Below are 27,377 nucleotides of genomic sequence, written 5' to 3' on the forward strand. Positions count from 1 at the left end.
AACTAGCAATTCAACAAATGTTATCCAAAAGTATGCTGCATACGTGGCAGGCCTCTCTGGCCAATACAATAAATATACAATACAGTAATCACAATACAAAACTGGCCAATACAATAAATATACAAATAACAATCACAATACAAAATATCATGCTAATAATACATTCAGCCTCAGATCCAGTCAGACATACAAACTTGTAGGCCTCTCCCAAGAAAGACTGTAAAGTACTTAAAGATATTATGGCACTGATCTCAAAATTATTTGAATTAGCTTTATGTTCTCACCAATGTAGGTAAGAATCTTTTTGTCTGCAAATACTTTCACTTAGTTACTATCGGTCTGAGGTATTTCTATTGAAATTAAGAAAATGGCAATTCTATAGGTGTGATTAAACACTTCCATATGAATTTAATCAATACTTAAATGTTAGCAGGGAAAGTTAGCACAACTTTTAAAAACTTGTACCTTTCAACAGCAGTTTAATTTAATCTGCAAACAACATCAGTCCAGTTTTCATTTATTATTTATTCCTTATCCTTCTATTTCATATTAGGGTGGACTGTATGAAAAATGGAGTGAAGATTTGTTGCTTGAGGTCCAGATGAAGAGTCGCAGGAAGCAGAAGCAATTACAAGAGGACAATAAAACAGTGCAGAAGAATGAGAACACAGTGACAGCCCTGACCATCACTCACACTCAGGGAGCCTTTATGCTCCTTCATCTGGGCCAGGCAATAGCAGCCTTACTCCTGGCAGCTGAACTACTCACGTGGAGGACCACGACAAAAATACAATAACCAAGTCAATATAATGGTAGATGTTTCAGTATTATTATTATTTTTTTTTTTTTTCATATGTCAGCCTAGGGTTTACTCAGGCACTCACAATGGTGTTCTCTAAAGGAGACAGAAGAGGGCTACAAGAGATAGTCAGTTTACATTTTGAAATCTCTTGATACTCTTCTTTTAAAACAGGCATAGCTAGAAGGAAAACAAGTGGAGGAAGTTCCAGAGTTTACCAATAGAAAACACAAAAGAGTAAAGGCACTAGTTAACTCTTGCATGAAGATTATAATACAGATAAAAATCAAAGTCTTGGGCAGCAAGGAGGGGCAGGGGAGCATACTGTTAGCAAGTGCAACAGAACAGCAATGGCAAAGATTTCACCAAAATTCTGAAAACAGGTTGACCAAGATTCAATAAGGAAAACTTGAAGATTACACTATATAACAAATTTCAACATATTTTTTTTTTTTTACAGACACGTTAAATAATGATTCCTACTAAATTAATGATGTTGATTTCAGATCTGATATAGAAATTTCTCTATCACATCCAGATTTTCTGTTACCATTTTCATTTTTTTTTTCATCCTCTTATTACAAAAGCAGTCTAAGCAATTTTTTCCATGTAAATTTTATTTAGGCATACTTAAATAAATAATTATGTTAACATGGGTGTCTTTTCTCCTCCTTCTGGCTTAAGAAAGACAATGGAGTTCCACAGGCAGAGTTACCACCTCTGCTCCAACCATCCACTGAAAGCACATTAGTATTAAGCTGTGAAAGGAAACTTTGGTGTTTCCTTTTCAATGCCATTTGTAGGATGACATGCTCTCCTGCAGGAACCAACAATAATCTCTCACCATATTTGCATTAAAGTTACCTTGATATCTGTTTTCCATAACGCAGATCTGTTGGTGGAAGTGCTCATGTTCATCACTTAGAGCCCCAATGTTGGCTGGGAAGAAGTCAAGACAAGAATGTAATAAATGCTTTTTCAAGGACATTCTACATCTCATTTGTTAATAAGATTTAAGCACTTTTTCTATGAGTTCATAGTGGTTTTCAGTTTTGTGGTTTCCAAGAAAATTTCTTATAACTTTAACAAACGATGTCCATGCACCCAGTTTCATCTCAGTTAGGTTAGATGGAAACAGTGAGTTACAGATGACACTGCAGAACTGTGGTCCAGTGAAAACTCCAGATTCTAACTTAGCATCTGTCAATATTCCTTTGAATTTATCCTTCAAATATTGGAAATGGCTACCTTTTATGATTCATACCCTTCACAAAGTTCTTCATAAGGCTAAGTTTAATGTGAAATGGTGGAAGATAAGTGCTGGGTGCTTCACATTATATTTACCAACAACATGCTCAGTTCTAGATTGCCAGTCTTGTTTTTTGTAGCAGTTCTTATCATCTCTGGTGTTCCATAGGCACAAAAAGCATATATGTATTGTGTGCAACTGCAACCCAAGAAGTAATGATAGAATTTTAAGGTTGCTACAAATATTCCATGTGTGCTTCTTATCTTTGATAATTCTTAGCAGTAGTTTCATTGATTCATAAGTCTTATTAAGGTCAGTGCCATGTGCTACAGGTATTGAAGGTTATTCATTGCCGTTGTGCAGTAAGACAGCTTAATGCTAGCTTTATTAGAGTCAATGAACAGTCTCCATTATTCTGGATCATAGCAACACCCAATCTCTTGCATCAAGCCATTGATATCATGGCAGAAACAAACAGTATTCTCCCGTGAGTAAAATGATGAAAACTGCAGATAGTGATTGCGGAAATGGAAAATTTTGGTGTTTGGCTGGAGATTCCATTCTTTAAGTCTGTTACCAAGCAACCCTGTCTTTTTTTTTTCTTTTTTTTTCTTTTGTAATGCCAAATCACATACCAAGTCATTTAGCTCCACTCAACTTAACACATGTGAGGAACTATCAGCATCTGGAACATATTATGTCATCTTCCTCTGTTTCTATATCACTACCAGAAGCTTCAGAAGAACTGCTGTCTTATATCATTACTGGTGGAACTGGTGGTGGATTTGCTTCATGTGGTACTGGATTCATTGCCAATTCACAGTTTGGGTACGTGATCTTTGATTTGTTTTTCTGAGAAACCAGCAATCTTTGTCGAACAAAAATAACAATCATTGACTTGATTTTTCTGTTCACACAAAACCATGAGGACAGAACAGCATAGTTTATCTTTTACCATCCAACCAAGCTATTAGCATTACATTGCATGTGACTGGGAGGTGCTGTGCACCTCCCAGTCCTTGTCTTGGTCTCCTAACTTAGTCAAAATAGTACTTATAGTCAAGTTTAATCTTTGTTGTTGTTTCTACATTGTTGCTTAGGTGTACGAGTATATCGTCCACAGACAGCAGAAATTGCCTGGGTGATTTACACAAGCATGTCTATTTGATACCATTTGAATTATCATACAGTATCAAAAAAATAAAAATAAAGCAATTGTTTGGATGTGCAAAATCAGAAAGAAATACACATTAATACAAAATAAATACTATAAAAATACAACAATTATCCCTTGCTTAACAGCAGAGAGCTTCAACACACATCCTACTGGACAGTCAGGCAGCAGTTACTAAATGACCATTGGTCCATTAGTATGTTCTTGACAAAATTGCCAACTAGGAATGAATTTTATTTATCAAAATCATTACATGTGGATGAGGAGGAAGGATACTAAAAATGGGATGCCAGTTAAAGTTAGTTTTGGAAGAGGATGAGGTCAATTTACTAAGTGATTTTCATTTTACACAAAATCTAGATATAATTTGCATTTTACAGTTTTTAAAGTCTACAAGACAACAGATAATGGTGATAGTTAAGACATAAAACTCAATTCCTCCATCTAGCAACTTGACACAACCTTCCAGACAACTATCCCCTCTTCAGTGACACTCAACTGTCCCCATCTTCTACACTGAACATCCTCAGTCTATTCTTTATTTATAATCTAAACTGGAAACTTCACATCTCATCTCAAGCTAAAACAGCTTCTATGAAGCTAGAGATGTCTCTGCCAGTTTTTCTCATCCTTCCAGCTGTTAATTCTGAACAGGAGCCTTATCTGTCCATGTATGGAGTATGCTTCACATGTCTCAGGGGGTTCCACTCGTAGTGCTCTTCTAGACAAGGTGGAATGAAAAGTTTTTCGTTTCATCAGCTCCTCTCCTCTCTAGACAGGGTGAAATCAAAAGCTTTTCATCTCATCAACTCCTCTCCTCTAATTGACTGTCTTCAGCCTTTCTCAATGCTGCAATGTTGCATCTCTTGCTATCCTCTATTACTATTTTCATGCTAACTGCTCTTCTGATCTTGCTAACTACATGCTTCCCCTCCTCCCATTGCCTCACTGCACAAGACTTTCTTCTTTCTCTCACCCCTATTCTGTCCACCTCTTTAAAGCAAGATTTGACCAATAGTCTCATTCATTCATCCCTCTCTCTGGTAAACTCTGGAACTCCTTACCTGCTTCTGTATTTCCATCTTCCTGTGACTTAAATTCTTTCAAGAGGGAGGTTTCAAGGCACTTATCCTTCAGTTTTTGACTACCACTTTGGACTCTATTCAGGGACTGGCATCTCAGTGGGCCTTTTTTTATTTATTTTTTTTTATTTTTGTAGCCTTTGGCCAGTGTCCCTCCTACATAAAAAAAATAAAATAATAATAATAATAATAATAATAATAATAGTAATAATATATCTGGACTTTCGTAAGGCATTCGACAAGGTATCCCACCAAAGGCTCATTAACAGGGTTTGGGTGCATAGAATACATGGAAAAGCTTTAGGTTGAATAAACTTATGCAGCAGGCAAGAGTATTATAGTTAAAAGGTTCTAAATCTGAGTGGGGTCAAGTAATTAATGAAGTGCCACAGCAATAAATTTTAAGACTATTATTATTTTAATATACATTAAGGATCTAGATAAAGGGATTAGGAGTGATAATAGTAAATTACATGAAGATAGGTAGATAAATTAGGTTGGATTCAGATGCAGTTGCCCTGCAGACAAACTTAGAAAAGACAGGATGAGCAAATGGACAGATAGAAGGCAAATGCAATTTAATATTACATAAAATTTTTTTTTGAAGTTTCAGTTACCTCTGATGTCCATCAGATAAAACTTGCAGAAATAAAGTAGATTGGTTATTAGGATTCATATTTAGAAGCATTAAAAATAGAGGTCCGAAGTAATGTTAGTTATATTTGACACTGATCAGACCTTACCTAGATAATGCTGTGCAATTCTGGTCCCCATCTTACAAGAAGAATGTAGATCTCTTAGAATCAGTACAAAGGAGATTAACTAAAAAAGATACAAGGAACGAAAAATATTTCTTACAAAAAGAGATTGAAGCTTTTAAATTTACATTCCATAAAAGGAGTAATTTGAGGAAATCTGACAGAGGTCATTAAATTGAACAATAAATAAAAGAAAAGAGATAGCAAAGAATTAGTTCTCAAATAAATTGGAGACAGGAATTAGTTCTCAAATAAAGTGGTATGGAATAAAGTCAGTAATCAAGTTGTTAGTGCTGAGTCATTAGGAAACTTTAAAAGAAGATGAATTCATGAAAAGGTGGAAATAGGTAAGAAAGTTTCATCCAGGGACTGCCACCTGAAGATCTGATGGGTCCTTGCAGCTTCTCTTGTTTTCTTATGTTCTTGTGTTCTTACCAATATTGAGAGAGAGAGAGAGAGAGAGAGAGAGAGAGAGAGAGAGAGAGAGAGAGAGAGAGAGAGAGAGAGAGAGAGAGAGAGAGAGAGAGAGAGAGAGAGAGAGAGAGAGAGAGAGAGAGAGAGAGAGAGAGAGAGAGAGAGAGAGAGAGAGAGAGAGAGAGAGAGAGAGAGAGAGAGAGAGAGAGAATGATTGGGCAGACTGTTTATTTAGACCTAAAAAAACATTTGATAAGGTACCACACCAGAGACTGCTATGGAAAATTCAAAATATAGGGGGTTTGCAAGGCAGCACACTGAGTTGGATTACAGACTTCTTGAGGGACAGAGAAATGAGAACAGTATTAAAGGGAGAAAAATCAGAATGATGTAGAGTTACAAGTGGAGTACCACAGTCTTAGCCCCCATAATGTTTCTGGTGTATGTCAACGATATGGTGGATGGGGTTGACAGTTACATAAGTTGGTTTGCAGATGATGCAAAATTATTAAAAAGAGTGGAAAACAATATGGATTGTGAAATATTACAGAAAGATCTAAATAAGATATATAAATGGAGTAAGAAATGGGAAATGAATTCAATACAAAGAAATGCAAGGTGGTGGAATTAGGAAAAAAGCAAAAGAAGATTGACAAGTTCCTGCACCATGGGAGGAATGGAAATTAAGAAAACCAAAGAAGAAAAAGATTTGGGAATTACAATACATGATAATTTATCACCCGAAAGACATGTAAACAAAATAGTTAAGGAAACCTATGAGTTACTAAGAAAGATGAAAGGGGCATTTGCTTACAAGAAGAGATGATGAAAAAGTTGATGGAATGTGTGATTTGACCAAAACTGGAATATGCCACAATTGTTTGGTCACCCCATAATAAAAAAGGAAATAAGGAAAATAGAAAGGACCCAAAGAGCTTGGTACCAAGCTTCTATAGATCTAATAAACATCTATAGAATGATAAATGGTATGGAAAATGTGGACCAAAAATGTTTTATAGATTTAGACATGCAGAGTACAAGGGGACACAGTAAGAAGCTGAATAAAGTTAACTGTAGAAGAGACAACAAGAAGTATAGTTTCCTTCATAGAAGTGTGAACAAATGGAATGAAATCAGTGAAGATATTGTCAATCTTTCAACTGTCCATGTTTTTAAGACCAAACTGGATATATATAGAGATGGGATACTATGAAATTACTCCCCTCCCATAAACCACAACTAGGTAATTACAACTAGGTAAATACACACACACACACACACACACACACACACACACACACACACACACACACACACACACAATGAGAGAGAAAATAAACATTGTGATGAAGCAGACACTTAGGTTAATATTTGCTCATATATCCATAATTTATTTAACACATTTCTTTACATATCTCAAGTAACATTAAGTAGAATATGGCAGTAATATGATACTCAGTAACACTGATAATTTAACTCTCTTGCCACATCATAACACTGAAATAAGCACATATATGCAATACATACATGCTGAAAAAGTAGCAAGTATTGAAGCTTGCTTCTGCCAAATACTGGGTGTTAGTCTGTTGCCCAATACAAGAATGTTAATTATACTATAGGGCACAAATATACAATAAAGCTACATGAATTTAAATTCTATCAAGAAATAAGAACAAAATTATGTAAAAGAGATCAGTAATGAATCTGGAAATATAAACCAACATCCAACTCAAGAAACCATATGTATTCTCTTGAAAGCAAATTATTGTATACTGAATAATTTAAGCTATCTATATTTAAGCTAATATTGCTCCTTATATGAACAATATATATATATATATATATATATATATATATATATATATATATATATATATATATATATATATATATATATATATAGGAATTTTCATTTCACTTGTACATGATTATCTTAATAGGAATGTGATCATAGATGCCACTACATTTCTATCTAGAACAGCAGCAATGAAATCATGCACCTTTGCTTTGATGGTGCAAATATTTTGTTGGAACTATGGTTCTGACAGTAATTAATGGTCATGTTAATCAGTTCAATTAAAGTATAACAATCCACCATGAGTGGATAAAACAAAGAGGATCTGGGTCAAGCAGATTCACCATCCTGCAGCAAACTAACATCAATCTGCTTGGTAAGCAGGGAGTCTGTCACTTGCAAGCAGTGGCCATATAACATACCCGCTCCTTCATTCGAGTCAGACTTCAGCCAGCACTCAATTCACAACAAGCTCCTCAACATTCTACCATCTGTGGCAGACATCTGGCATCAAATTCCAGCTAAGTACTGTGTCTAGTCACAGGCCTGTGAAATGATAGGTACTTATCTAACATGTGTCTACCTAGCCCAAGGTAAATTTCTATAACCTGGCACTGGCTTTCTATGCCAATTTGCCACATATTTACAGACAGGTTTTTCATGATTCTCCTCATAATATTTAAATATGCTTTCATGAGTTCATTAAGGAGTATTTACCTAGTATTAGCATAAAAGATTTTAATTCTTTTCCAATTTTCAGTCATAACACTATGTAACAAAATTTCACTTTTGTCATGTCCTTGGCCCCAAACCATAATTTTCCAGTTATTTCTATCAAAACAAAACAGGAAAAGTTATTTTGATCCTAAAACTTTGCTTTTGTGGTTAGAACAATAAATTTACATTCTTGCTTTATTTCATCATAGTACGAGTTATTGTTGGTTTTCATGTCAGGTAAAGACCTTTGCAAAATCTCAAACGCTTATCTAATTGCTTTTGAAATGTTGCAAATAAGTTAAAAGAAAGAATATAAAGTGTTCTAAAGATTTTTAATTTTAATAAGATTATTCTTGAACTGACCAGACCTAGCAAAAAATTTATCATATTTAGAAGAATTTGCTTACATTTCAGAAATCTCAAATCTTCCAGAATGTTTTACCAGACACTTTTAGAAGTTTCTAGAAAATTTTTGAACATTCTATTAAATGTAAACATTTCTAAAATATTCTAGAATTTTCTAGAATACAATAGAAATATGTAGAAGTATCAAGAATTTCCTAGAATCTGCAAGAATTTTCTAGAATGATCCAGAATATTGTAAAGTAGCTTCAAGAATATCCTAGAAAGACTGAGAACATTCTGGAATGCATTCTACAGAAACTAAAAATATTCTAGAGTACTGGTTATCAATATAAAAGTAGGAGCTTGCAGACCCCCAACCACTTCTGCTTTGGCTGCCTGAGAAGACACATCACAAGAGGTGAAATGGCATCAAGAGGCTGCAATCATTCTCCAGATGCATTCTGCTACATAAGTGGTCAATTCATCAAGACATGAGCAAAGAAGTTCTCTGTAACAGCATCTGGAAAAATGTGTGAAGCTTACAAAGCATATTTTCCTTGGGGACCAAGAGAAGACCTGGGCACCTCATTTTGCTTATGAACATTGTAAGAGAACACTAGAAGATAAAATAGCTGTTAGTTTTCAAGAGTAAAATCCAATTAAGAATTAAGAATAAAAATAAAATAAGTTTAACAGAAACTCATACTGTTGTTCTTTTACAGGATGGTATAGAGGGGAAAACAGAGCCATGAAATTTGCTATTCCTAGAATATGACATGAACCTACTGATCACTCAGCTGACTGCTTTTTCTGCATGGTGGATCCTTCCAAATGCCAATCTGGAAAAAATACACCTGCTGTTTTCTATCCAGACATTCCATCTTCCACTGCACCAGTACCACACAGTGCTGATCTTCCTGTACCAGCTCCTCAAGAAAGACGTCAACTATCAGAAGAAAGCAGCAAATCAGAAGATGAGCTAAACAGAGAGGATGATTATGACATCACAGTTACAGTTGTAGTCAGGAGGAATCCTTACTACCCAAACCAGAGACCTCAATGACCTCATTAGAGATCCTGGTTTGACAAAGTCAAATAGTGAGCTTTTGATTTCAAGGCTGAAGGAATGGGATTTACTTGATGACAGTGTGCAAGTGACCAACCAAAGAAAATGTCACAAACATTTCTCCAGCTTCTTTGCAAAGGAGGACAGGCTATGCTACTGCAATGATGTATCACGCTTGTTTGATGCTATTGGAATTGCTTGCAATGCAGATGAATGGAGACTCTTCATTGACAGCTCCTCCAAAAGCCTGAAATCTGTACTTCTGTACAATGGAAACAAGTATCCATCTCTGCCTCTTGCTCATTCTGTGCATCTTAAGGAGGACTACAGCAGTGTAAAGCTTCTACTGGAAACTTTGAACTACAACAAGTATGGCTGGGAAGTTATTGGAGACTTCAAGATGGTGGCTTTCTTGATGGGACTGCAAGGAGGTTTTACCAAGAATCCCCGTTTTCTTTTCCTTTGGGACAGTAGAGACAGAGCAGCACATTACCAGAGAAAGCACTGGCCTCCAAGGACTAACACGACAGTGGGAGCACACAATATCAAACATGAGCCATTGGTGAATCATCAAAAGGTTTTGTTTCCTCCACTACACATCAAACTGGGTCTCATGAAACAGCTTGTTACAGCTCTTGACAAGGAATCTGCTGCCTTCAAATATCTTCAAGACTTCTTTCCTAAGCTTTCAGAGGCAAAGGTGAAAGCTAGTATCTTCACTGGACCACAAGTAAGGAAAATTATGGAGTGCTCAGAATTTCTACAGCTCACAGAAAAGAAGAAAAAAGCTTGGGAGTGTTTCATTGCTGTAGTACAGGGCTTTCTTGGCAACAACAAGGCTGATAACTATATGGAACTGGTTGAAGCTTTAGTGAAAAGCTATGGTGAAATGGGCTGCAGAATTTCCTTGAAGGTCCATATCCTAGATGCTCACCTCAACAACTTCAAGGAGAATATGGAATCATATTCAGAGGAACAAGGGGAACACTTTCACCAAGATATAATGAACTTTGAACAGAGATATCAGGGATTCTTCAATGAAAACATGAAGAAGATTGCATTTGGGGACTCATAATTGAAAGTGATTTGTTGTATTCACACAAATCAAGAAAAACTGTTGATTTTTAATCCTAAATATTAGTTTCAGAAGTTTCTAAATAAATTTTTGTCACATTTTTTTTTTGTCCAAAAATGGTGAAAATGGTGAAATTTACCTATTTTGGGGCAAAAAATCATTCTAAAAGCCAGAAAACCAAAGTTTGCCAGGAATAATAGACATTTTCTATTGTTTTGCAATGAAAGGAGTTGGAAAATAACACTTGCATGTCAAAGACAAAAATCATGTTACATAGTGATAATCTTTTCCATAATTCTTTATATGCTCCTCTGTCCATATTTTCCAAGCCCTGTTATTGATCATAATCAAATGCTCCTTTTTCCCTTTCTCCCAACATTGTCAATAGCATTATTTTTTTTCATGTACCAACTAATTTTGAGTTTGCACCAATCTAGTTTCATTCATCAATTGCCTTAACATGTCCTCAACTATACAATTAAATGCTATTATTACATTTATCAACAATCTGCATGCTCCTTCACTAATTATATTTATATGCCTTACTGGTCATAATAATTATGTCATCTTGTATTACTATACTCATTGTTTTTTTTTTCTTTCCTCTAATGTACACTTTTTATTACCACTTACCATTCAAACACTCCCCTCTAACTTATTCAAGCACTCTACCTGCACTTCTTTCACATGTACTTGTTCACCCTACCCTTTTACCTTACAAGGGGGGCTTCTTTCTCCAAAATGGACCTTCAGTTTCATTCATATATGCTTTCTTTGCAAACTCTCTTTATTTAGAGACTGATTATTTTTCACACTCTTAATTCTCTTACCAGTGATTTTTCGATGCATACTTGTTCCTTTACAAGTTTCCAGATTGTTTGAATTTGCATTTAAATATACTTATATCAGGGTCCTTAAAACTTTTGAAATCTATGAGTTGTCAGTAAATTTTTTACTCTTTGGTTCTCCATTCACAAACTATTTACACTACTATAAAATACAAGATAAGAGAAAGAAGCCTATGTAATCATCTTAAGTATCCAGTATTTCCCTTCCAATCAGAGCTCCTTAAGGAGGCATCTCAGTGACTGGCAGATGTGTGTGTGTGTGTGTGTGTGTGTGTGTGTGTGTGTGTGTGTGTGTGTGTGTGTGTGTGTGTGTGTGTGTGTGTGTGTGTGTGTGTGGTTCAGCAGGATACAGTTGAGACACTGCAGGAGTCAGGAGTAAAATCCTTGAACTGAGAGAACACAGCAATCTGAAATAGAAGATTATACCTTAGTATCAAGTTTCTGCTAGTTAATTGTGAATGACTGCTACTAACACTAAAAATATACTTTTACTGTTAAGGAATGGGTACTACCTCTATCTATATTAATCATTATACACCAGAACACCAATAGTACATACATACTTTAAGTAACCATCATTGCCATCATCTATACTAATTACAAACATTCATCTCTTCATTTACCAACACTAATGTTTATCCATTAATTCACAAATATTATGTTTAATAAATTTTGAAATTACAAACAAAAATACAATGTAACCCTTCCTGATTTTATTTCTGGCTTCTTTCCATGTAAGCAAAGTTTAGAAATAATTTACCTCATCCTCTGTATTCTATAAATGCTTAAGTGAAACAAGATGTAATAGGTTACAAAACATTGATGTGAATAAGAAAACACTGGTTTGTAGGTCATAAAGGTTCTAGTGATCATGAGTAACAATTCTTACTATCATCTCATGCCATATACAAAGCTACTGTTTGAAATAAACTTCTAGGAATATGTTTCAGAATTGACAATATACAAAATCAATGTAGGAGACAATTAAGCAGGTAATATGTATATCATCTCATTTAACTTTCACCTAATCAATATTTCTCGACTGCAACACCAGTGAGTTCAATTAGTTGACCACTGTGGATAATTCTCTTGACCAGGGAAGCACAAAGGGATGATAAAGGAAAGCAGTGTTAACAACTTGATAGGAAGATGAGATGACAAATTCTACTGAGGTGGTCTGGAATAAACAAACAGCTGAAAGAAGTTAGTCAAGAAGTTGGTGTGGCTTTATCCTATAGTAGACTCATACAAATGACTCTTTACTGAACTAACTGGCCATGCCCAATTTTAATGAATTTAGGTGTCTTTGCAGGAGAAAACATTCATACTCAACTATCACCTGTCATGTCCATTACATAGTTCTCCTCTCTTCATTCACAATGGTTTTTACTCTTACAGACATGTATTATATAAAAGAACAAGTGCTTCATCATTGACCTGTCATCAGAATACATTGTCATTCTAAATGAGACTTTTTATCCTCACCTTCTAGTCCCATTTACAGTATTTACATATCTTCTATGAGCCACATACATAAATACGAGTATAAAGCACACATACATAAATATAAAGTCTGGTTTGACACATTCTAGCTCATACATTTCACATGGCTCTACAACCCAGTGTTTCTCCCCACATCACAAACAAATTGGTTCATGAACTAGTTTTGCAAACATATTTTAGCTTGGTTCATGAATAGTACTCTGGGGTACAAACACACATTACCCCCACAACCCATGGAAGCTCATGCTCATTTGTGTGTTAGCATGCTTGGTGTAAACATTGTGAGTGCTGTGTTCAAAAACTTTTTTCTTCTTCTTTTTTTCCCTTTTTTGTGATATTTTAGTTCCATTATGCCAGCTAAGAAGGAGATATCATCACCAGCTCAGTCTTTCTGCCCAAAGAGCTTGGATTATTCTTTCAATTATCGTAAATTACAGTACATTACCAGTAACGTACACTTTTTATTACCACTTAGCATTCAAACACTCCCCTCTTGTAGTACCGGGACATAATATTAAGCTAATATAAGTAATATTAGGTTAATATAAGTAGAATTAAGTTAGTATAAGAATTATTGGTAAGATTTAGTCATTATTACATCATGCCTACATCCCCAAGACATACAGACAGACAGACAACATGTTGGCCCCCATAGGAAATGGGTGATCAATTTTTTTTTTTTTTTTTTTTTTTTTTTATGAATAAAGGCATTATTTTCATACAAGGTATTAGCTTGTGGCTAGAATTTTTCACCTTGTTACTCAGGAGAACAAATACACCTGGTCATGATATGAGTAAAGTAATGTAAAAGTTTATTATATGGTTGAAACAAATCATTTGTGAATTACCTTGAAGAAGAATCTGAAAACTATGGAGGTTCGTAGCGTGGGGACGCCAGCCTGATTTCCCGCTCAGAGAGATCTTGGCTTGCTTACATTACAGGTATGTCGCTCTAAGTTTGAAGTAATTACTATTCATATTTGTAAATATATTTTCTTATCAGTACATCACACAGAGAGATCTTAGCTTGCTTCCACTCAGAGAGATCTTGGCTTGCTTACACTACAAGGAAGCCAGTGGAGGTAAAGGAAAAGTCTGTCTGTGCATCCCACGTGTGTGTGTTTGGTTAGGTATACTTAACAGTGTGAGAACGGAGAGTTTAGTTCATGGATTATTAAGATTGAGCAGTATTTCTCGTTATCATATGGGGACGAAACCACCTAGTTCGATCCTCGGTACGCTGATTAGGCTGTGTTATACCAGGGTTATAGGAAAATGTAATAAGGTGATTATTTATTCTTATGTAAGCACCAGTGAATTATTTTTCAAGTCACGTGCGTGAATAATACCACCCTCGCCAGGTGAATGAGACTGTACACTCATGTAATATCCAACTACTAATGCCCATTATTGTTATTGGTGAATGTATGAAGTATGTCAAGTGATTAGTTCGGCCAGTATTTACACTATTGTAATGAAATCTTCAGCGCTACTAAAAGGATACTTTACGCAACCAGATGTAATATGAATGACGTGTGAATTAGTATCAACGCTACCACAAGTGAAGGAAAATAAAGACCATAAATCAGCGAGTGTAGATATTTCCTCACCAACTAGTTAGAAGAAAAAAATAAATAAAATAATTAAATAAATAAATAAATAAATAAATAAAATAAATAATAAATAACTCCTGACTTTCGAGTGGCACACAGGGGAAGGTCATTATACTGGTGGCAAGAGCGGTGGGATATACAGTTGTTGTAATTCACCAGGAATGTGTGTTATTCACGAATAATGTGGAAAACTTCTTTTGTGGGACACAGTCAAATTCCTAAAAATTTTGAGGTCCCAAACACTGAAATTAGAATTTTCCGTGCACCTGGGGCTAAAGCCATCAAATTTTTTTTCAAGACTCATGTGTGAACAAAGTCTTGGAATGGGAACATGATCTAACAATCCTTTGGATCGGTAGTAATGACATAAATGTTGATGCTAACCCGTTAGAAATTTTCAACCACCAAAGAAATTTACCAAGAAATTGAAACAAACTGCCAGTCTGTAGTGTATATCTGCCAAGTTGAACCTAGAATTCATGCTAGAAATATTACTGCAGAAATTTACAAGAGAATTCAGTGTGGGATAAACAACAGAATTGAGAGATCACTTAAAACACCTAACATTAATTTTAACAATGTGAGCTTTGTAGAAGAGTTAAGTGGTGATGGAGTACGTTGGAGTGGAGCTGGCAGAGTGAGAGTTGAGGCTAAGTTTAAGAAGATAATTAAAGGATTCATAGGGGAAGACAAGGTTAGTGAGTGAGGAGTGGTGGTCGATAAGTTTATGGAAGCTTGAAGAATACTCTTGTGTCGGAGGTTTATGAGGATCGAACCTCTACCCAAGACTTACATAATCTACATCTCACCACAACCAGTCGTGAAAAATGGATAGTCAACCCATATTGTCACAGTGGGGGGCAAGTTCTGGGGAACAAATGAAGGAAACTAACTTTAACCCTCTCAAAACCAGTCCAGTAAAAACAGAAGAAAAGAACATAACATCAGTACATTGGAACAAGAAATAGACGGCCTTAAACAAATAGTGGCGCAACAAAACTGAGTACTACAACGTTTAGGTGCTAACTTGCAAACTCCCCCGTGTCACATAATGACAACTAAACCCCGTGACATTCCTGTATTAGAACTACATCAACTACAGGGACTCAATGCAACTACTCACCTCCAGATTTTCTTTGAGCTAGTTGAACAATGCAGTGAGATTGATGCCAGGAGAGCACAAATAGCCAAAGGAAAACTTAGTACCGAGATAGCAGCTTTCATTCATAACCATCAAACCTTGCACAACTGTAATATTTGGGACAGTCTCAAAGGGCTTCTTAACAACCAATTCAGTAAAGAAGTTAACTTTCATAGAGCATAGCAAGACACTGTCTCTGAATGTTATGATTGGTCTGAATCACCACAGGCTTTTATTAATAATTTCATCTGTCACTATGCTATCCTAGAAACACGATTTGCCAAAGAAAAACTCCCTAATCATGACAAAATTATCAAAAGAAAACTATGGCAAGGTCTTCCTCAAGAAGCTAAGGCCAGACTAGAAGGATTCCTGGATGAGGATTATCCACTAAATAAATTTTGTCGACAGGGTAGAACATGAACGACAGTGGCTTGAGGCTACTCATACACCTACACTAGGTAGAGTTAAACCAGAAAAGAAAGACTATCCACTCAGACATGACATCCAACCCGAAACTCACACTGTAAGTCCTAATGATCTATCCCAATCAAATGCTACATCCAGAGAATCTTCAGAAGTCAATGAAATAAAGAAACAGATCAAGGACTTAACAGAACAAATTGGGAAATTACAAACTTCTCCACATCAACCCCAAAATGAGCGTTGCTGCTCACACTGCCACTCTCATTTACATAGTCTGCGAGAATGTTGGAGGAAACCTACTAGAGGTTCCTGCTTTGATTGTCGACAAAATGGTTGTTGGCGAGGAAACAAATATTACTCAAGAAAACCAAAGACAACATGACTAGCTCAAGCTCACACCTCCCCAACTATCAGCATAGCTTTTAATAACAAATTTGTGAGAGCATTAGTTGATACTGGTAGCTGTTACACCCTTATCAAGGAAGCAACAGTAAATAAAATAGGGAGTGAAATAAATAAAAGATGTGCCCCTCCTAACTTGCAAGGAGTCACTGGATCACCATTAAGAATTTTTGGCATGGTTTGGTTAGAAATTGGAGTCAGAGAGGATCATGTACATAAACAATGGTTCCCAGTAGTTCCAAACAGTTACCTGGATGCAGATCTATTACTGGGTACTGATGTTCTATCAAGAGCCCCCATTTACTTGGAACGGAAACAAAAACATCATAGTTTGGTGAAATGCTCCCTATGTTATCAGTCACATCAAGAGACAAAGAAGTAAATTAGAAAGAGTGAGAGCAACCCCACTAACCCTAGATCAAAATGACCAATTAAAGGACCTCAGACTCACCAAATCTATAAGGATAGAACCTTACCAAACACAATTCTTACCTATCCCAGGCCCAAGGAAACCAGGAGAGACTTTGCTAGTTCATTCTCAACCCAAAATAAATCCTGACAGGTTGCCATTCCCCACTAAAGTAGATGAAAGCGGTAATATTTATTTGCCTTTCATGAACGACACAAAAGGTGTCAAGGAAGTTAAACAAGGAACTTTACTAGGAACATTCGAAAGTCTTAATTTTGAAATAGTTAATGCCATCCAAACACCATCTGAACGTCCTCCACTAGTAATTCACAGTGATTTACTACCCAAAAATTATCAAGTGCAACCTAAAGAAAATAGTATTAGAACAGAACATCTCACTGAATTAATAAAACAACAATAATGGAATCACTTGACTCGAGAGCAAAAGGCAGAACTGAAATCAGCCATCCAAGACAACCATGAATTATTCATCCTAGACAAAAGTGAATTAGGCTTAATGAAAGGACCTCCAGCAAAAATTAACATAGCTGATCCACAACCTAGCCGTGGTCCTAGGTATCGTTACCCTGAGGAGGCAAAAAGCTTAATAGTGGAAATGTTACAGGACATGGAGGACAGACAAATCATAGAAAAGTCAACATCTGCTTGGGTTTCGCCCATAGTTTTGGTCAATAAACTGGACGGGAGTACTCGTAAAAGAATGTGTCTAAATTACCATCATGTGAATAAACATCTCGCCACAGATATTTAGCCTTTACCGAGGTTAGAGGAACTAGTAGACTAAGCAGCTGGTCATAATTTCTATACAACCCTTGACATGCGTGAAGCCTACTTTCAAATCCTCCTGGATGAGAATAGCAGAGACCTTACAGCCTTTAGTGATGGAATAACCTTATATAGATTCAGGAGACTTCCTTTGGACTCAGTTGTTCCCCAGCCATCTTTACAAGTCACATGGCTGCTCTTCTATTACCTTTGTTAAAGGAAGGTTAAGAACTACTTGGACGACCTCATAATTTGGGCCCCCGATCTCTCTTCACTTACTCAAAGACTGAGAAAGACTTTACTTAAGGAAAATGGTGTTAAACTAAATTTGAGTAAATGTGAAATAGCTAAAAATGAAGTTACTTTCCTTGGCTATAGAATATCTAAAGAGGGCAGTCAACCAGACCCAAAGAATGTAGAAGCAGTTCTTGAAATGAGACCACTGACTAAAGTAAAACAAGTCAGGAGATTCTTGGGTATGACAGGGTTTTACAGAAAACATATCCCAAACTATGCAAAGATTGCCACACCTCTAACTGATCTCACCAGAAAAACCCAAACATTTAAATGGACAAACAGAGAGAGAGAGAGAGAGAGAGAGAGAGAGAGAGAGAGAGAGAGAGAGAGAGAGAGAGAGAGAGAGAGAGAGAGAGAGAGAGAGAGAGAGAGAGAGAGAGAGAGAGAGAGAGAGAGAGAGAGAGAGAGAGAGAGAGAGAGAGAGAGAGAGAGAGAGAGAGAGAGAGAGAGAGAGAGAGAGAGAGAGAGAGAGAGAGAGAGAGAGAGAGAGAGAGAGAGAGAGAGAGAGAGAGAGAGAGAGAGAGAGAGAGAGAGAGAGAGAGAGAGAGAGAGAGAGAGAGAGAGAGAGAGAGAGAGAGAGAGAGAGAGAGAGAGAGAGAGAGAGAGAGAGAGAGAGAGAGAGAGAGAGAGAGAGAGAGAGAGAGAGAGAGAGAGAGAGAGAGAGACAGAGAGAGAGACAGAGAGAGAGACAGAGAGAGAGACAGAGAGAGACAGAGAGAGAGAGACAGAGAGAGAGAGAGAGAGAGAGAGAGAGAGAGAGAGAGAGAGAGAGAGAGAGAGAGAGAGAGAGAGAGAGAGAGAGAAGGAGAGAGAGAGAGAGAATTTTATTATTTGTAATAAATAATGTACTACCGCTTCAACTCCACATCTATAGGCAGAGGCTTACAGGCGTCAGCATCTGTGCTATGGTCACATTTGACGCAGGGTAATTATTAAATACATTTTTAAAGAAAAGTGTGTCTCATGTGCTTGCAAATATGCTAAATCCTAACACCAAGCCCAACGTCATATCTCCTCCTTACTTAAACCCTTTGCAAATGGGTTTTTTAAACTCAGGGAAGGAGACACGACGTGGTGTTAGGAGAACCCAACACAAACAGCACTCTTCGCATAGGCTGGCAGCTCTGCTAGAGTTGCACGTGCCCACCAAAGTTATCAGCTGATCAATGGTATACAGTTTTCCTGCCTAAACAGTCTACATTTAGCAATGCATTTGCATATATATATATATATATATATATATATATATATATATATATATATATATATATATATATATATATATATATATATATATATATATATATATATATATATATAATTTTTTTTTTATGTAGGAGGGACACTGGCCAAGGGCAACAAAAATCCAATTAGAAAAAAAAAAACCCAATGAGATGCCAGTCCCATAAAAGGGTCCAAAGCGGTTGTAAAAAGAATTGAAGGATAAGTGTCTTGAAACCTCTCTCTTGAAGGAATTCAAGTCATAGGAAGGTGGAAATACAGAAGCAGGCACGGAGTTCCAGTGTTTACCAGAGAAAGGGATGAATGATTGAGAATAACTGGTTAACTGGTTAACATTAGAGAGGTGGATAGAATAGAGGTGAGAGAAAGAAAAAATCTTGTGCAGTGAGGCTACAGGAGGTGGGGAGGCATGCAGTTAGCAAGATCAGAAAAGCAGTTAGTATGAAAATATCGGTAGAAGATAGCTAGAGATGCAACAATACGGCAATGAGAAATAGGCTGAAGACAGTCAGTTAAAGGAGAGGAGTTGATGATATGAAAAGCTTTTGATTCCACCCTGTCTAGAAAAGCGGTATGAGTGGAACCTCCCAGCCACGTGAAGCATACTCCATACATGGATGGATAAGGTCCTTATACCAAGTTAGCACCTGGGGTTTGAGAAAAACTGGCGGAGACATCTCAGAACGCCTAACTTCATAGAAGCTGTTTTAGTTAGAGATGAGATGTGAAGTTTCCAATTCAGATTATAAGTAAAGGACAGACCGAGGATGTTCAGTGTAGGAGAGAGGGACAGTTGAGTGTCAACAAAGAAGAGGGGGATAGTTGTCTCAAAGGTTGTGTCAAGTTGATAGATGGAGGAATTGAGTTTTTGAGGTATTAAACAATACCATGTTTGCTCTGCCCCAATCAGAAATTTTAGAAAGATCAGAAGTCAGGTGTTCTGTGTCTTCCCTGCGTGAAATGTTTACTTCCTGAAGGGTTGGACGTCTATGAAAAGACATGGAAAAGTGCAGGGTGGTATCGTCAATGTAGGAATGGATAGGATACGAAGTTTGGTTGAGAAGGTCATTGATGAATAATAAGAAGAGAGTGGGTGACAGGACAGAACCCTGAGGAACACCACTGTTAATAGATTTAGGAGAAGAACAGTGACCATCTACCACAGTAGCAATAGAACAGTCAGAAAGGAAACTTGAGATGAAGTTACAGAGAGAAGGATGGAACCCATAGGAGGGTAGTTTGGAAATCAAAGCTTTGTGGCAGACTCTATCAAAAGCTTTTGATATGTCCAAGGCAACAGCAAAAGTTTCACCAAAATCTCTAAAAGAGGATAACCAAGACTCAGTAAGGAAAGCCAGATCACCAGTAGAGTGGCCTTGACGGAACCCATACTGGCAATCAGATGGAAGGTTGTGAAGTGATAGATATTTAAGAATCTTCCTGTTGAGGATAGATTAAAAAACTTTAGATAGGCAGGAAATTAAAGCAATAGGACAGTATTTTGAGGGATTAGAATGGTCATCCTTTTTAGGAACAGGAAGGAAAGGTAGATGTTGACAGACAGAACTGAAAGAGTTTGACTAGGCAAGGTGCTAGCATGGAGGCACAGTTTCAAAGAACAATAGGAGGGACCCCATTAGGTCCATAAGCCTTCCGAGGGTTTAGGCCAGCAAGGGCATGGAAAAACATCATTAAAAGAATTTTAATAGGTAGCATGAAATAGTCAGAGGGTGGAGGAGAGGGAGGAACAAGCCCAGAATCGTCCAAGGTAGAGTTTTTAGCAAAGGTTTGAGTGAAGAGTTCAGCTTTAGAAATAGATGTGATAGCAGTGGTGCCATCTGGTTGAAATAAAGGAGGGAAAGAAGAAGAAGCAAAGTTATTGAAGATATTTTTGGCTAGATGCCATAAGTCACGAGGGGAGTTAAATCTTGATAGATTTTGACACTTTCTGTTAATGAAGGAGTTTTGGCTAGTTGGAGAACAGACTTGGCATGGTTCTGGGCAGAAAGATAAAGAGCATGAGATTCTGGAAGGCTTAAATATCTTTTGTGGACCACCATACCCAAATATATCATGCATAGCTTGAGAACAAGCTGTATTGAACCAAGGTTTCGAAGGTTTAGGTCAAGAAAAAGAGTGAGGAATGTACGCCTCCATGCCAGACACTATCACCTCTGTTATGCGCTCAGCACACAAAGACGGGTCTCTGACACGAAAGCAGTAATCATTCCAAGGAAAATCAGCAAAATACCTCCTCAGGTTCCTCCAACTAGAAGAAGCAAAGTGCGCCAGAGGCACCTGCGCTTAGGGGGATCCTGAGGAGGGGACTGGAGTGATAGGACAAGATACAGATATGAGATTGTGGTCAGAGGAGCCCAACAGAGAAGAGAGGGTGACAGCATAAGCAGAAGGATTAGAGGTCAGGAAAAGATCAAGAATGTTGGGCATATCTCCAAGACGGTCAGGAATACAAGTAGGGTGCTACGCCAATTGCTCTAGGTCATGGAGGATAGCAAAGTTGAAGGCTAGTTCCCCAGGATGATCAGTGAAGGGAGAGGAAAGCCAAAGCTGGTGGTGAACATTGAAGTCTCCAAGAATGGAGATCTCTACAAGAGGGAAGAGAGTCAGAATGTGCTCCACTTTGGAAGTTCAGTAGTCAGAATTTCTTATAGTCAGAGGAGTTAGAAGAGAGATATACAGCACAGATAAATTTAGTTTGAGAGTGACTCTGTAGTTGTAGCCAGATGGTGGAAAACTCAAAAGATTCAAGAGCGTGGGCACGAGACCAGGTTAAATCGTTGTGCGCATAAACACAACATAAAGCTTTGGATCGAAAATGAGGATAGAGAAAGTAGGAGGGAACAGAAAAGGGGCTACTGTCAGTTGTCTCAGACACCTGAGTTTCAGTGAGGAAAAGAAGATGAGTTTTAGAAGAGGAGAAGTGGTGTCCTACAGATTGAAAATTAGATCTTAGACTGCGAATGTTGCAGAAGTTAATGAAGAAAAAGTTGAGGGGGGTGTCAAGACACTTAAGGTCGTCATCAGAAGGGTGGTCTGACCTGAGGACATTTGTGGTCCCCTCCCCAGATGGGGACTCCAAGGCTGGTGTAGGAGTCACCATGAATTTTGAAATTTTGAGTGAAGGTGTGTGTGTGTGTGTGTGTGTGTGTTATTAGGTGCTCGTAGTTTCGTGTGGAGGAAGAGAGTTGTCTTTAGAGGGCAGGCTGTGACTGCCCCCTTGTGTTGTGAGACACAAAGGGAAATGTTCAGTGAGGTCACAGCTGGGTTTAATGATAAGTTCAGAGCACCCTCTGATCCAGTGCTTTAGACCTCACTTTTTTTTTTTTTTATGTAGGAAGGATACTGGCCAAGGGCAACAAAAATCTAATAAAAAAAAAATGCCCACTGAAATGCCAGTCCCATAAAAGGGTCAAAGCAGTGGTCAAAAATTGGTGGATAAGTGTCTTGAAACCTCCCTCTTGAAGGAATTCAAGTCATAGGAAGGTGGAAATACAGAAGAAGGCAGGGAGTTCCAGAGTTTACCAGAGAAAGGGATGAATGATTGAGAATACTGGTTAACTCTTGCGTTAGAGAGGTGGACAGAATAGGGGTGAGAGAAAGAAGAAAGTCTTGTGCAGCGAGGCCGCGGAAGGAGGGGAGGCATGCAGTTAGCAAGATCAGAAGAGCAGTTGGCATGAAAATAGCGGTAGAAGACAGCTAGATATGTAACATTGCAGCGGTGAGAGAGGGGCTGAAGACAGTCAGTTAGAGGAGAGGAGTTGATGAGACGAAAAGCTTTTGATTCCACTGGGAGTAATTATTGTTTTGGCAGGTGCCTACTGCCTCCTGTTAATATATATATATATATATATATATATATATATATATATATATATATATATATATATATATATATATATATATATATATATATATATATATATATATATATATATATATATATATATATATTACTTATTAAATTTTCCATATTTATTTATTCATTTATGTATTTATTTATACTTTTCTTTCTATTTGTAGTACATTCTCTAATATCTTGTAGTTGGAGTGTACAGGCAGGTGAGAGACCCTTCTCAGAGAGGCATGTGAACAGATTTTCCTGGTATCTGGGAACAATTCTGTAAAGCCTCACCTCCTCAGCTTGATTCATAAGATCAAGGAGTTCTAAATATGTTGCAGATGTATGCAATGGAGTAATAGTTTTCAAGAGTTTTCGAAACTATACTAGATATCTTTTCTGGCTGGCAACTACTATAGTTAGTTTAGAATCAGGTTATTAAGCCCATGCTATGGAGTCTTATGCTTGTGGTTACGAGATAATTGATTAGAGTATCAAAATCAATCTGGAAAAGTGGTGATAATATTCTACAGTCCTTTCCAACCATTATTATTAGTCATTTTAATTCCATTCTTCTCCAGACAAACATAATAGAGTGGGGGGAAATGCCACCTCCCCTTTAACTGCCAAAAAAACTATTCAAATGTGTCTGTGAAAGAATGGAACTAAAACAATTAGTAATAATGGCAGGAAAGGTTTCTAGAATATTACCACAGTGGCTTCATATTGAAGTACATATTATCACAGTGGTTTCACATTCAAACTGGTGAGATGAATGTATGTACCAGTTAATAATAACCAGCTCACCAGCCACCACATAGCCTACAATCTCCTACACCTGTACCATATAATAGTTTATCTTGTTTTTACTTTAATTGCCAATCCATTTAAAAGTTTCACATTCTCAATATATGGTATATACAGTTAAATAAATACAATTTTCCTGTTTGCTAACCCAAGCTTGATAAAGCCCAGTTGGAGCATATAACATGTTTCTGACCAAGAAATACTAAAACTTAAACTTCAATGCATTAAAACTTACTTTATGCATTAAAATACTTAAATGTTGCAATTATCATATGCAGATGCTGTAAACCTTGGAGAGGTGATGAAAATCAACAGTTCTTTCAATCTGGCGGATGATCTGCACAATGTATTGTATTTGATGGCTCATAAGACGCATGAGCTCATAAGACACACCCAGCTTTGGCAGACATTGAAATAAAAAAAAAAAAAAAAGATAAATGAGTGGATTTAAGCTCTGAATATGAAGTGAAGGATTTCACCTGACATTTGAAGACTCTCACATGTATTTAGATCATTATTAGATCCCAATATTTTGCATTTAAAAACTTTAATATTTGCTAGTAGCCTACATACCATTCCTGTTGTGGGATGTAAACATGTACCTGGAATATGGCGTCAGCAGTAACTGTGAGAGACTACAGGGGTAATAAAGTTTGTTCATAAGAATGTTAAAAGATAGGTGCAATTTTAATTGTATGAAAGTGTATCTTACCTCAAAGAGTAATGGCATCACACTGTAAAGAACGCAGTGAAGCTTGCCCGTGTCACTGGATTTGGCGTGTAACTGACCACGTTTGTTTTGGTACATGCAATGCATGGTGCATGGTCACTTAGGCAAATTCTTCCTGACTGGTGTCATTCTATGTGAATTACCAGTAAGGATGACCTATAATATATTGTTACCTTGAAAGAAAGATCATCACTTTGTTTACATGTGCAAAGATGTCTGGGGTTTGATTTTAGAGCCTCTGTCGCCATAGACTTATCACCAACCACTGCCTCAGTGCTGAGCCTTGGCCTCATAGGACATAGGCTCGTTTCCTGAGACATTTTTTTGGAGAAAAGGTGCATATTATGAGCCATCAAATACACTAAATAAACCATAACTCACATGGCTAAAGGCACCCGAATGCGCACATTTATAAACACCTTAATCTCTTCCTTATGATGATGGATACTATTTTCCTTTAGCACAGAAATATACTGATATACTGTCATATTTTTAACATAACTTTCAATCACATATGAATCATGAATATCATTGGTGTTTCTTGTTTGGGAGAGGTAGGGCACACCAACGTTTATCTTAGGAACCTGTGGTGTCTCCAACAAGTTGACACTAACAACACGAATTTGACGTACTAAGAATCAGCTACATTGGTATTAGTAATGACACCACGTTTAATAAAATTGGACTTATCCTCTCCGTCATTGCATCCTAGTGGTTTCGTGTCTTGTTGGAAGCCTGGGGCTGGTTCTCTAACCATCTCGTGCCCTGTCAGTTATGGTATATTTGTCTCAGTAGCATTTTTGTGCCATTAAATGCAACTGGTGTTCAAAGCTCTGCCAGGGGCTTTGGAGCCAGAGGATCTCAAGATACTCTTGTTAATTGGCAGTTATCTCCTCTCTCCCAGGCTTTACCATGTGCAGGTGGTTTGCCTGTCCTCTGGGCAACTGTAAATAGACCACTTGCCAACAGGAGGATATAATAGTCTGTGGGCATGGGTGGCTTGTCTCTGGTGGGAGGTAGCTCACAGAAAATTATAAACCTTGTAGGTATGTGTTCTTTGTCTTAGCTGCGCCTCTCTAGCACATGGTTTGCGATTCTTTCTCAGCAAGTAGGAGTTTGTTTGGCATTTGTTATATTCCCTTCTTGATCAGTGGATTAAACTGAGTGGTGATCTCAATTTGACAGCAGTCAATGATGTCATGTGCAGTGAGTTAAATGGAAAAGAAAGAGAGAAAGCGAAATGAGATGAAGAGCGTGTGAGGGGAACAACCCATTGAGTAGGCTACCAGATTTATTTTTTTTATTTTCTGCCCTTCCCATTTGAGCACCATGATGGAAATGCTAGTGTTTGAAAAATTATAAAGTAATGAACAACATGATGCAGTTAAATGGTCACTAACCCCTTCATGAAGGTGTAGCAAGCAAAATTATTAAAACCTCGTTGCTTGTAGTGCATTGTAGACAGGTGCAACACATCACTTCCCACATGGGTACTGTGTGTCCCTTAGTTGTGGTCTGGTTGTTGAGGGGTGAGGACATGCAAGTTGAGGCAAGGCAAGGCTTGGGGACTGCAATTTACATTTAGAGAGTGATTTTATTATTATTGGTCTAGTATAGCAGTAAGCCCCTGCTGATGTTAGGTGAGAGATAAGTGTCTTTCAGAGCCTGCCTATGATTGCAATACCTCAAGTAAAGAGAACAGTCTGTTGAGGGTTTCATGTGTTGGTGAGCAGTCAGTGGCCCCTCCCTGTTCTGTTTGTGGGCAGCTTGTTCATGTATTCGTTGTTTTGTCACATGCTACTATCAAGAGGCTGGACATAGGGGATTATATACAAACTGCTATGCAGTGAAGTTTACTTCTTCCTCAGGCCCTGCCATTGTGTGGGTGGTAGAGCCCTGTCTTCCAGGAACCTGTAAACAATACTGATCCACAGGAGGGGTATAATACTTTGTTGGGCAGTGGGCACTCTGTAATTGAGGGCAGTTTGTGCAACAAGGTACAATACCTTGATCTCTTAAGTATGTCTCCTTTGTTGTAATTGTTCCCTCCTAGAATGTGGCTGGTGATTCTTTCCCAGCTGTTGGAATGATTTGGCAGTAGTAATATTCCCATGCCTGTAAGTGGGTGAAACAGGCTGCAACCTCATTTGTGCAGTTCACCAAAGGAGGCCAGAAAGACTCTTTGAAGGTGAATGAAGGTGAATATAGTTCTGCACTACACTGTGTAGATGTGGCAGTATAGGGAGGCTGATCCCAGGTAGTGCCAGCCATAAAGGCAAGCAGAATCTGGTGTTATGACCATCTATTAACAGGGTGCAAGAGACCAGAAGGACCTTGTGACCCACAACTGGGCCCTGCACCAAGTTACATAGGTGGTATCTTGGGGAGGTTTGCTGAGATGCAGGCAGCCATAAGAGGGGTGAGATCTGCGGTCATAACAGAAATTGGTGATCTTACCAGGATAGCTGGAAGCTTTGTAACCATGTGGGTGAGACAGTTGTTTGTTATTTGTTTTGTTGTTCTTTGTGTGCCTGCATTCAACTCATGCCATAGAGGGACAGGTTGGTAGCACAAGTGGCTCGCAAACTGAGTGTCCCACCTCTGCCTACAGTGGCACTGGAGATCTAACACAATTTGGTGAGAGGATACATAGTCCCACAACTAGCATCCAAGGATGTGTCAGTCCTGCCCACAGTCTTGGTGGATTTCCCCAGACAGAAGGCATGTCTGAGGGAATGAGATTTAAACTGGAGATGAGGAGAATGGAGTTGGAAGAGGCAAGAGAATCCAAGAGATCAGAGGCTGAGAAGGAAGAGTGAAAACTGAGAAGGTTTCAGTTG

At 37.7% G+C, this 27,377-nt stretch overlaps 2 protein-coding genes across 3 annotated transcripts in view; one reads left to right on the forward strand and one right to left on the reverse strand.

Moving 5' to 3' along the window:
• Positions 1–1,452, forward strand: part of LOC135114288 (ionotropic receptor 93a-like) — a 44,259-nt gene extending 42,807 nt beyond the window's left edge. The window contains exon 4 of the mRNA XM_064030175.1: positions 554–1,452. Within this exon, the coding sequence (XP_063886245.1) occupies positions 554–796 (243 nt within the window). The 3' untranslated portion in view covers positions 797–1,452. The remainder of the gene's footprint in view (positions 1–553) is intronic.
• A 9,610-nt stretch (positions 1,453–11,062) lies between these two features.
• LOC135114289 (protein rogdi-like) overlaps positions 11,063–27,377 on the reverse strand; it is a 47,809-nt gene continuing 31,494 nt past the window's right edge. For both annotated transcript variants that reach the window (XM_064030176.1, XM_064030178.1), the window contains exon 7: positions 11,063–11,729. In XM_064030176.1, the coding sequence (XP_063886246.1) occupies positions 11,661–11,729 (69 nt within the window). In that variant the 3' untranslated portion in view covers positions 11,063–11,660. The remainder of the gene's footprint in view (positions 11,730–27,377) is intronic.

The sequence above is a fragment of the Scylla paramamosain genome, chromosome 27, assembly GCF_035594125.1.
Source record: "Scylla paramamosain isolate STU-SP2022 chromosome 27, ASM3559412v1, whole genome shotgun sequence".
In the NCBI taxonomy this organism is placed as follows: Eukaryota; Metazoa; Arthropoda; class Malacostraca; order Decapoda; family Portunidae; genus Scylla; species Scylla paramamosain.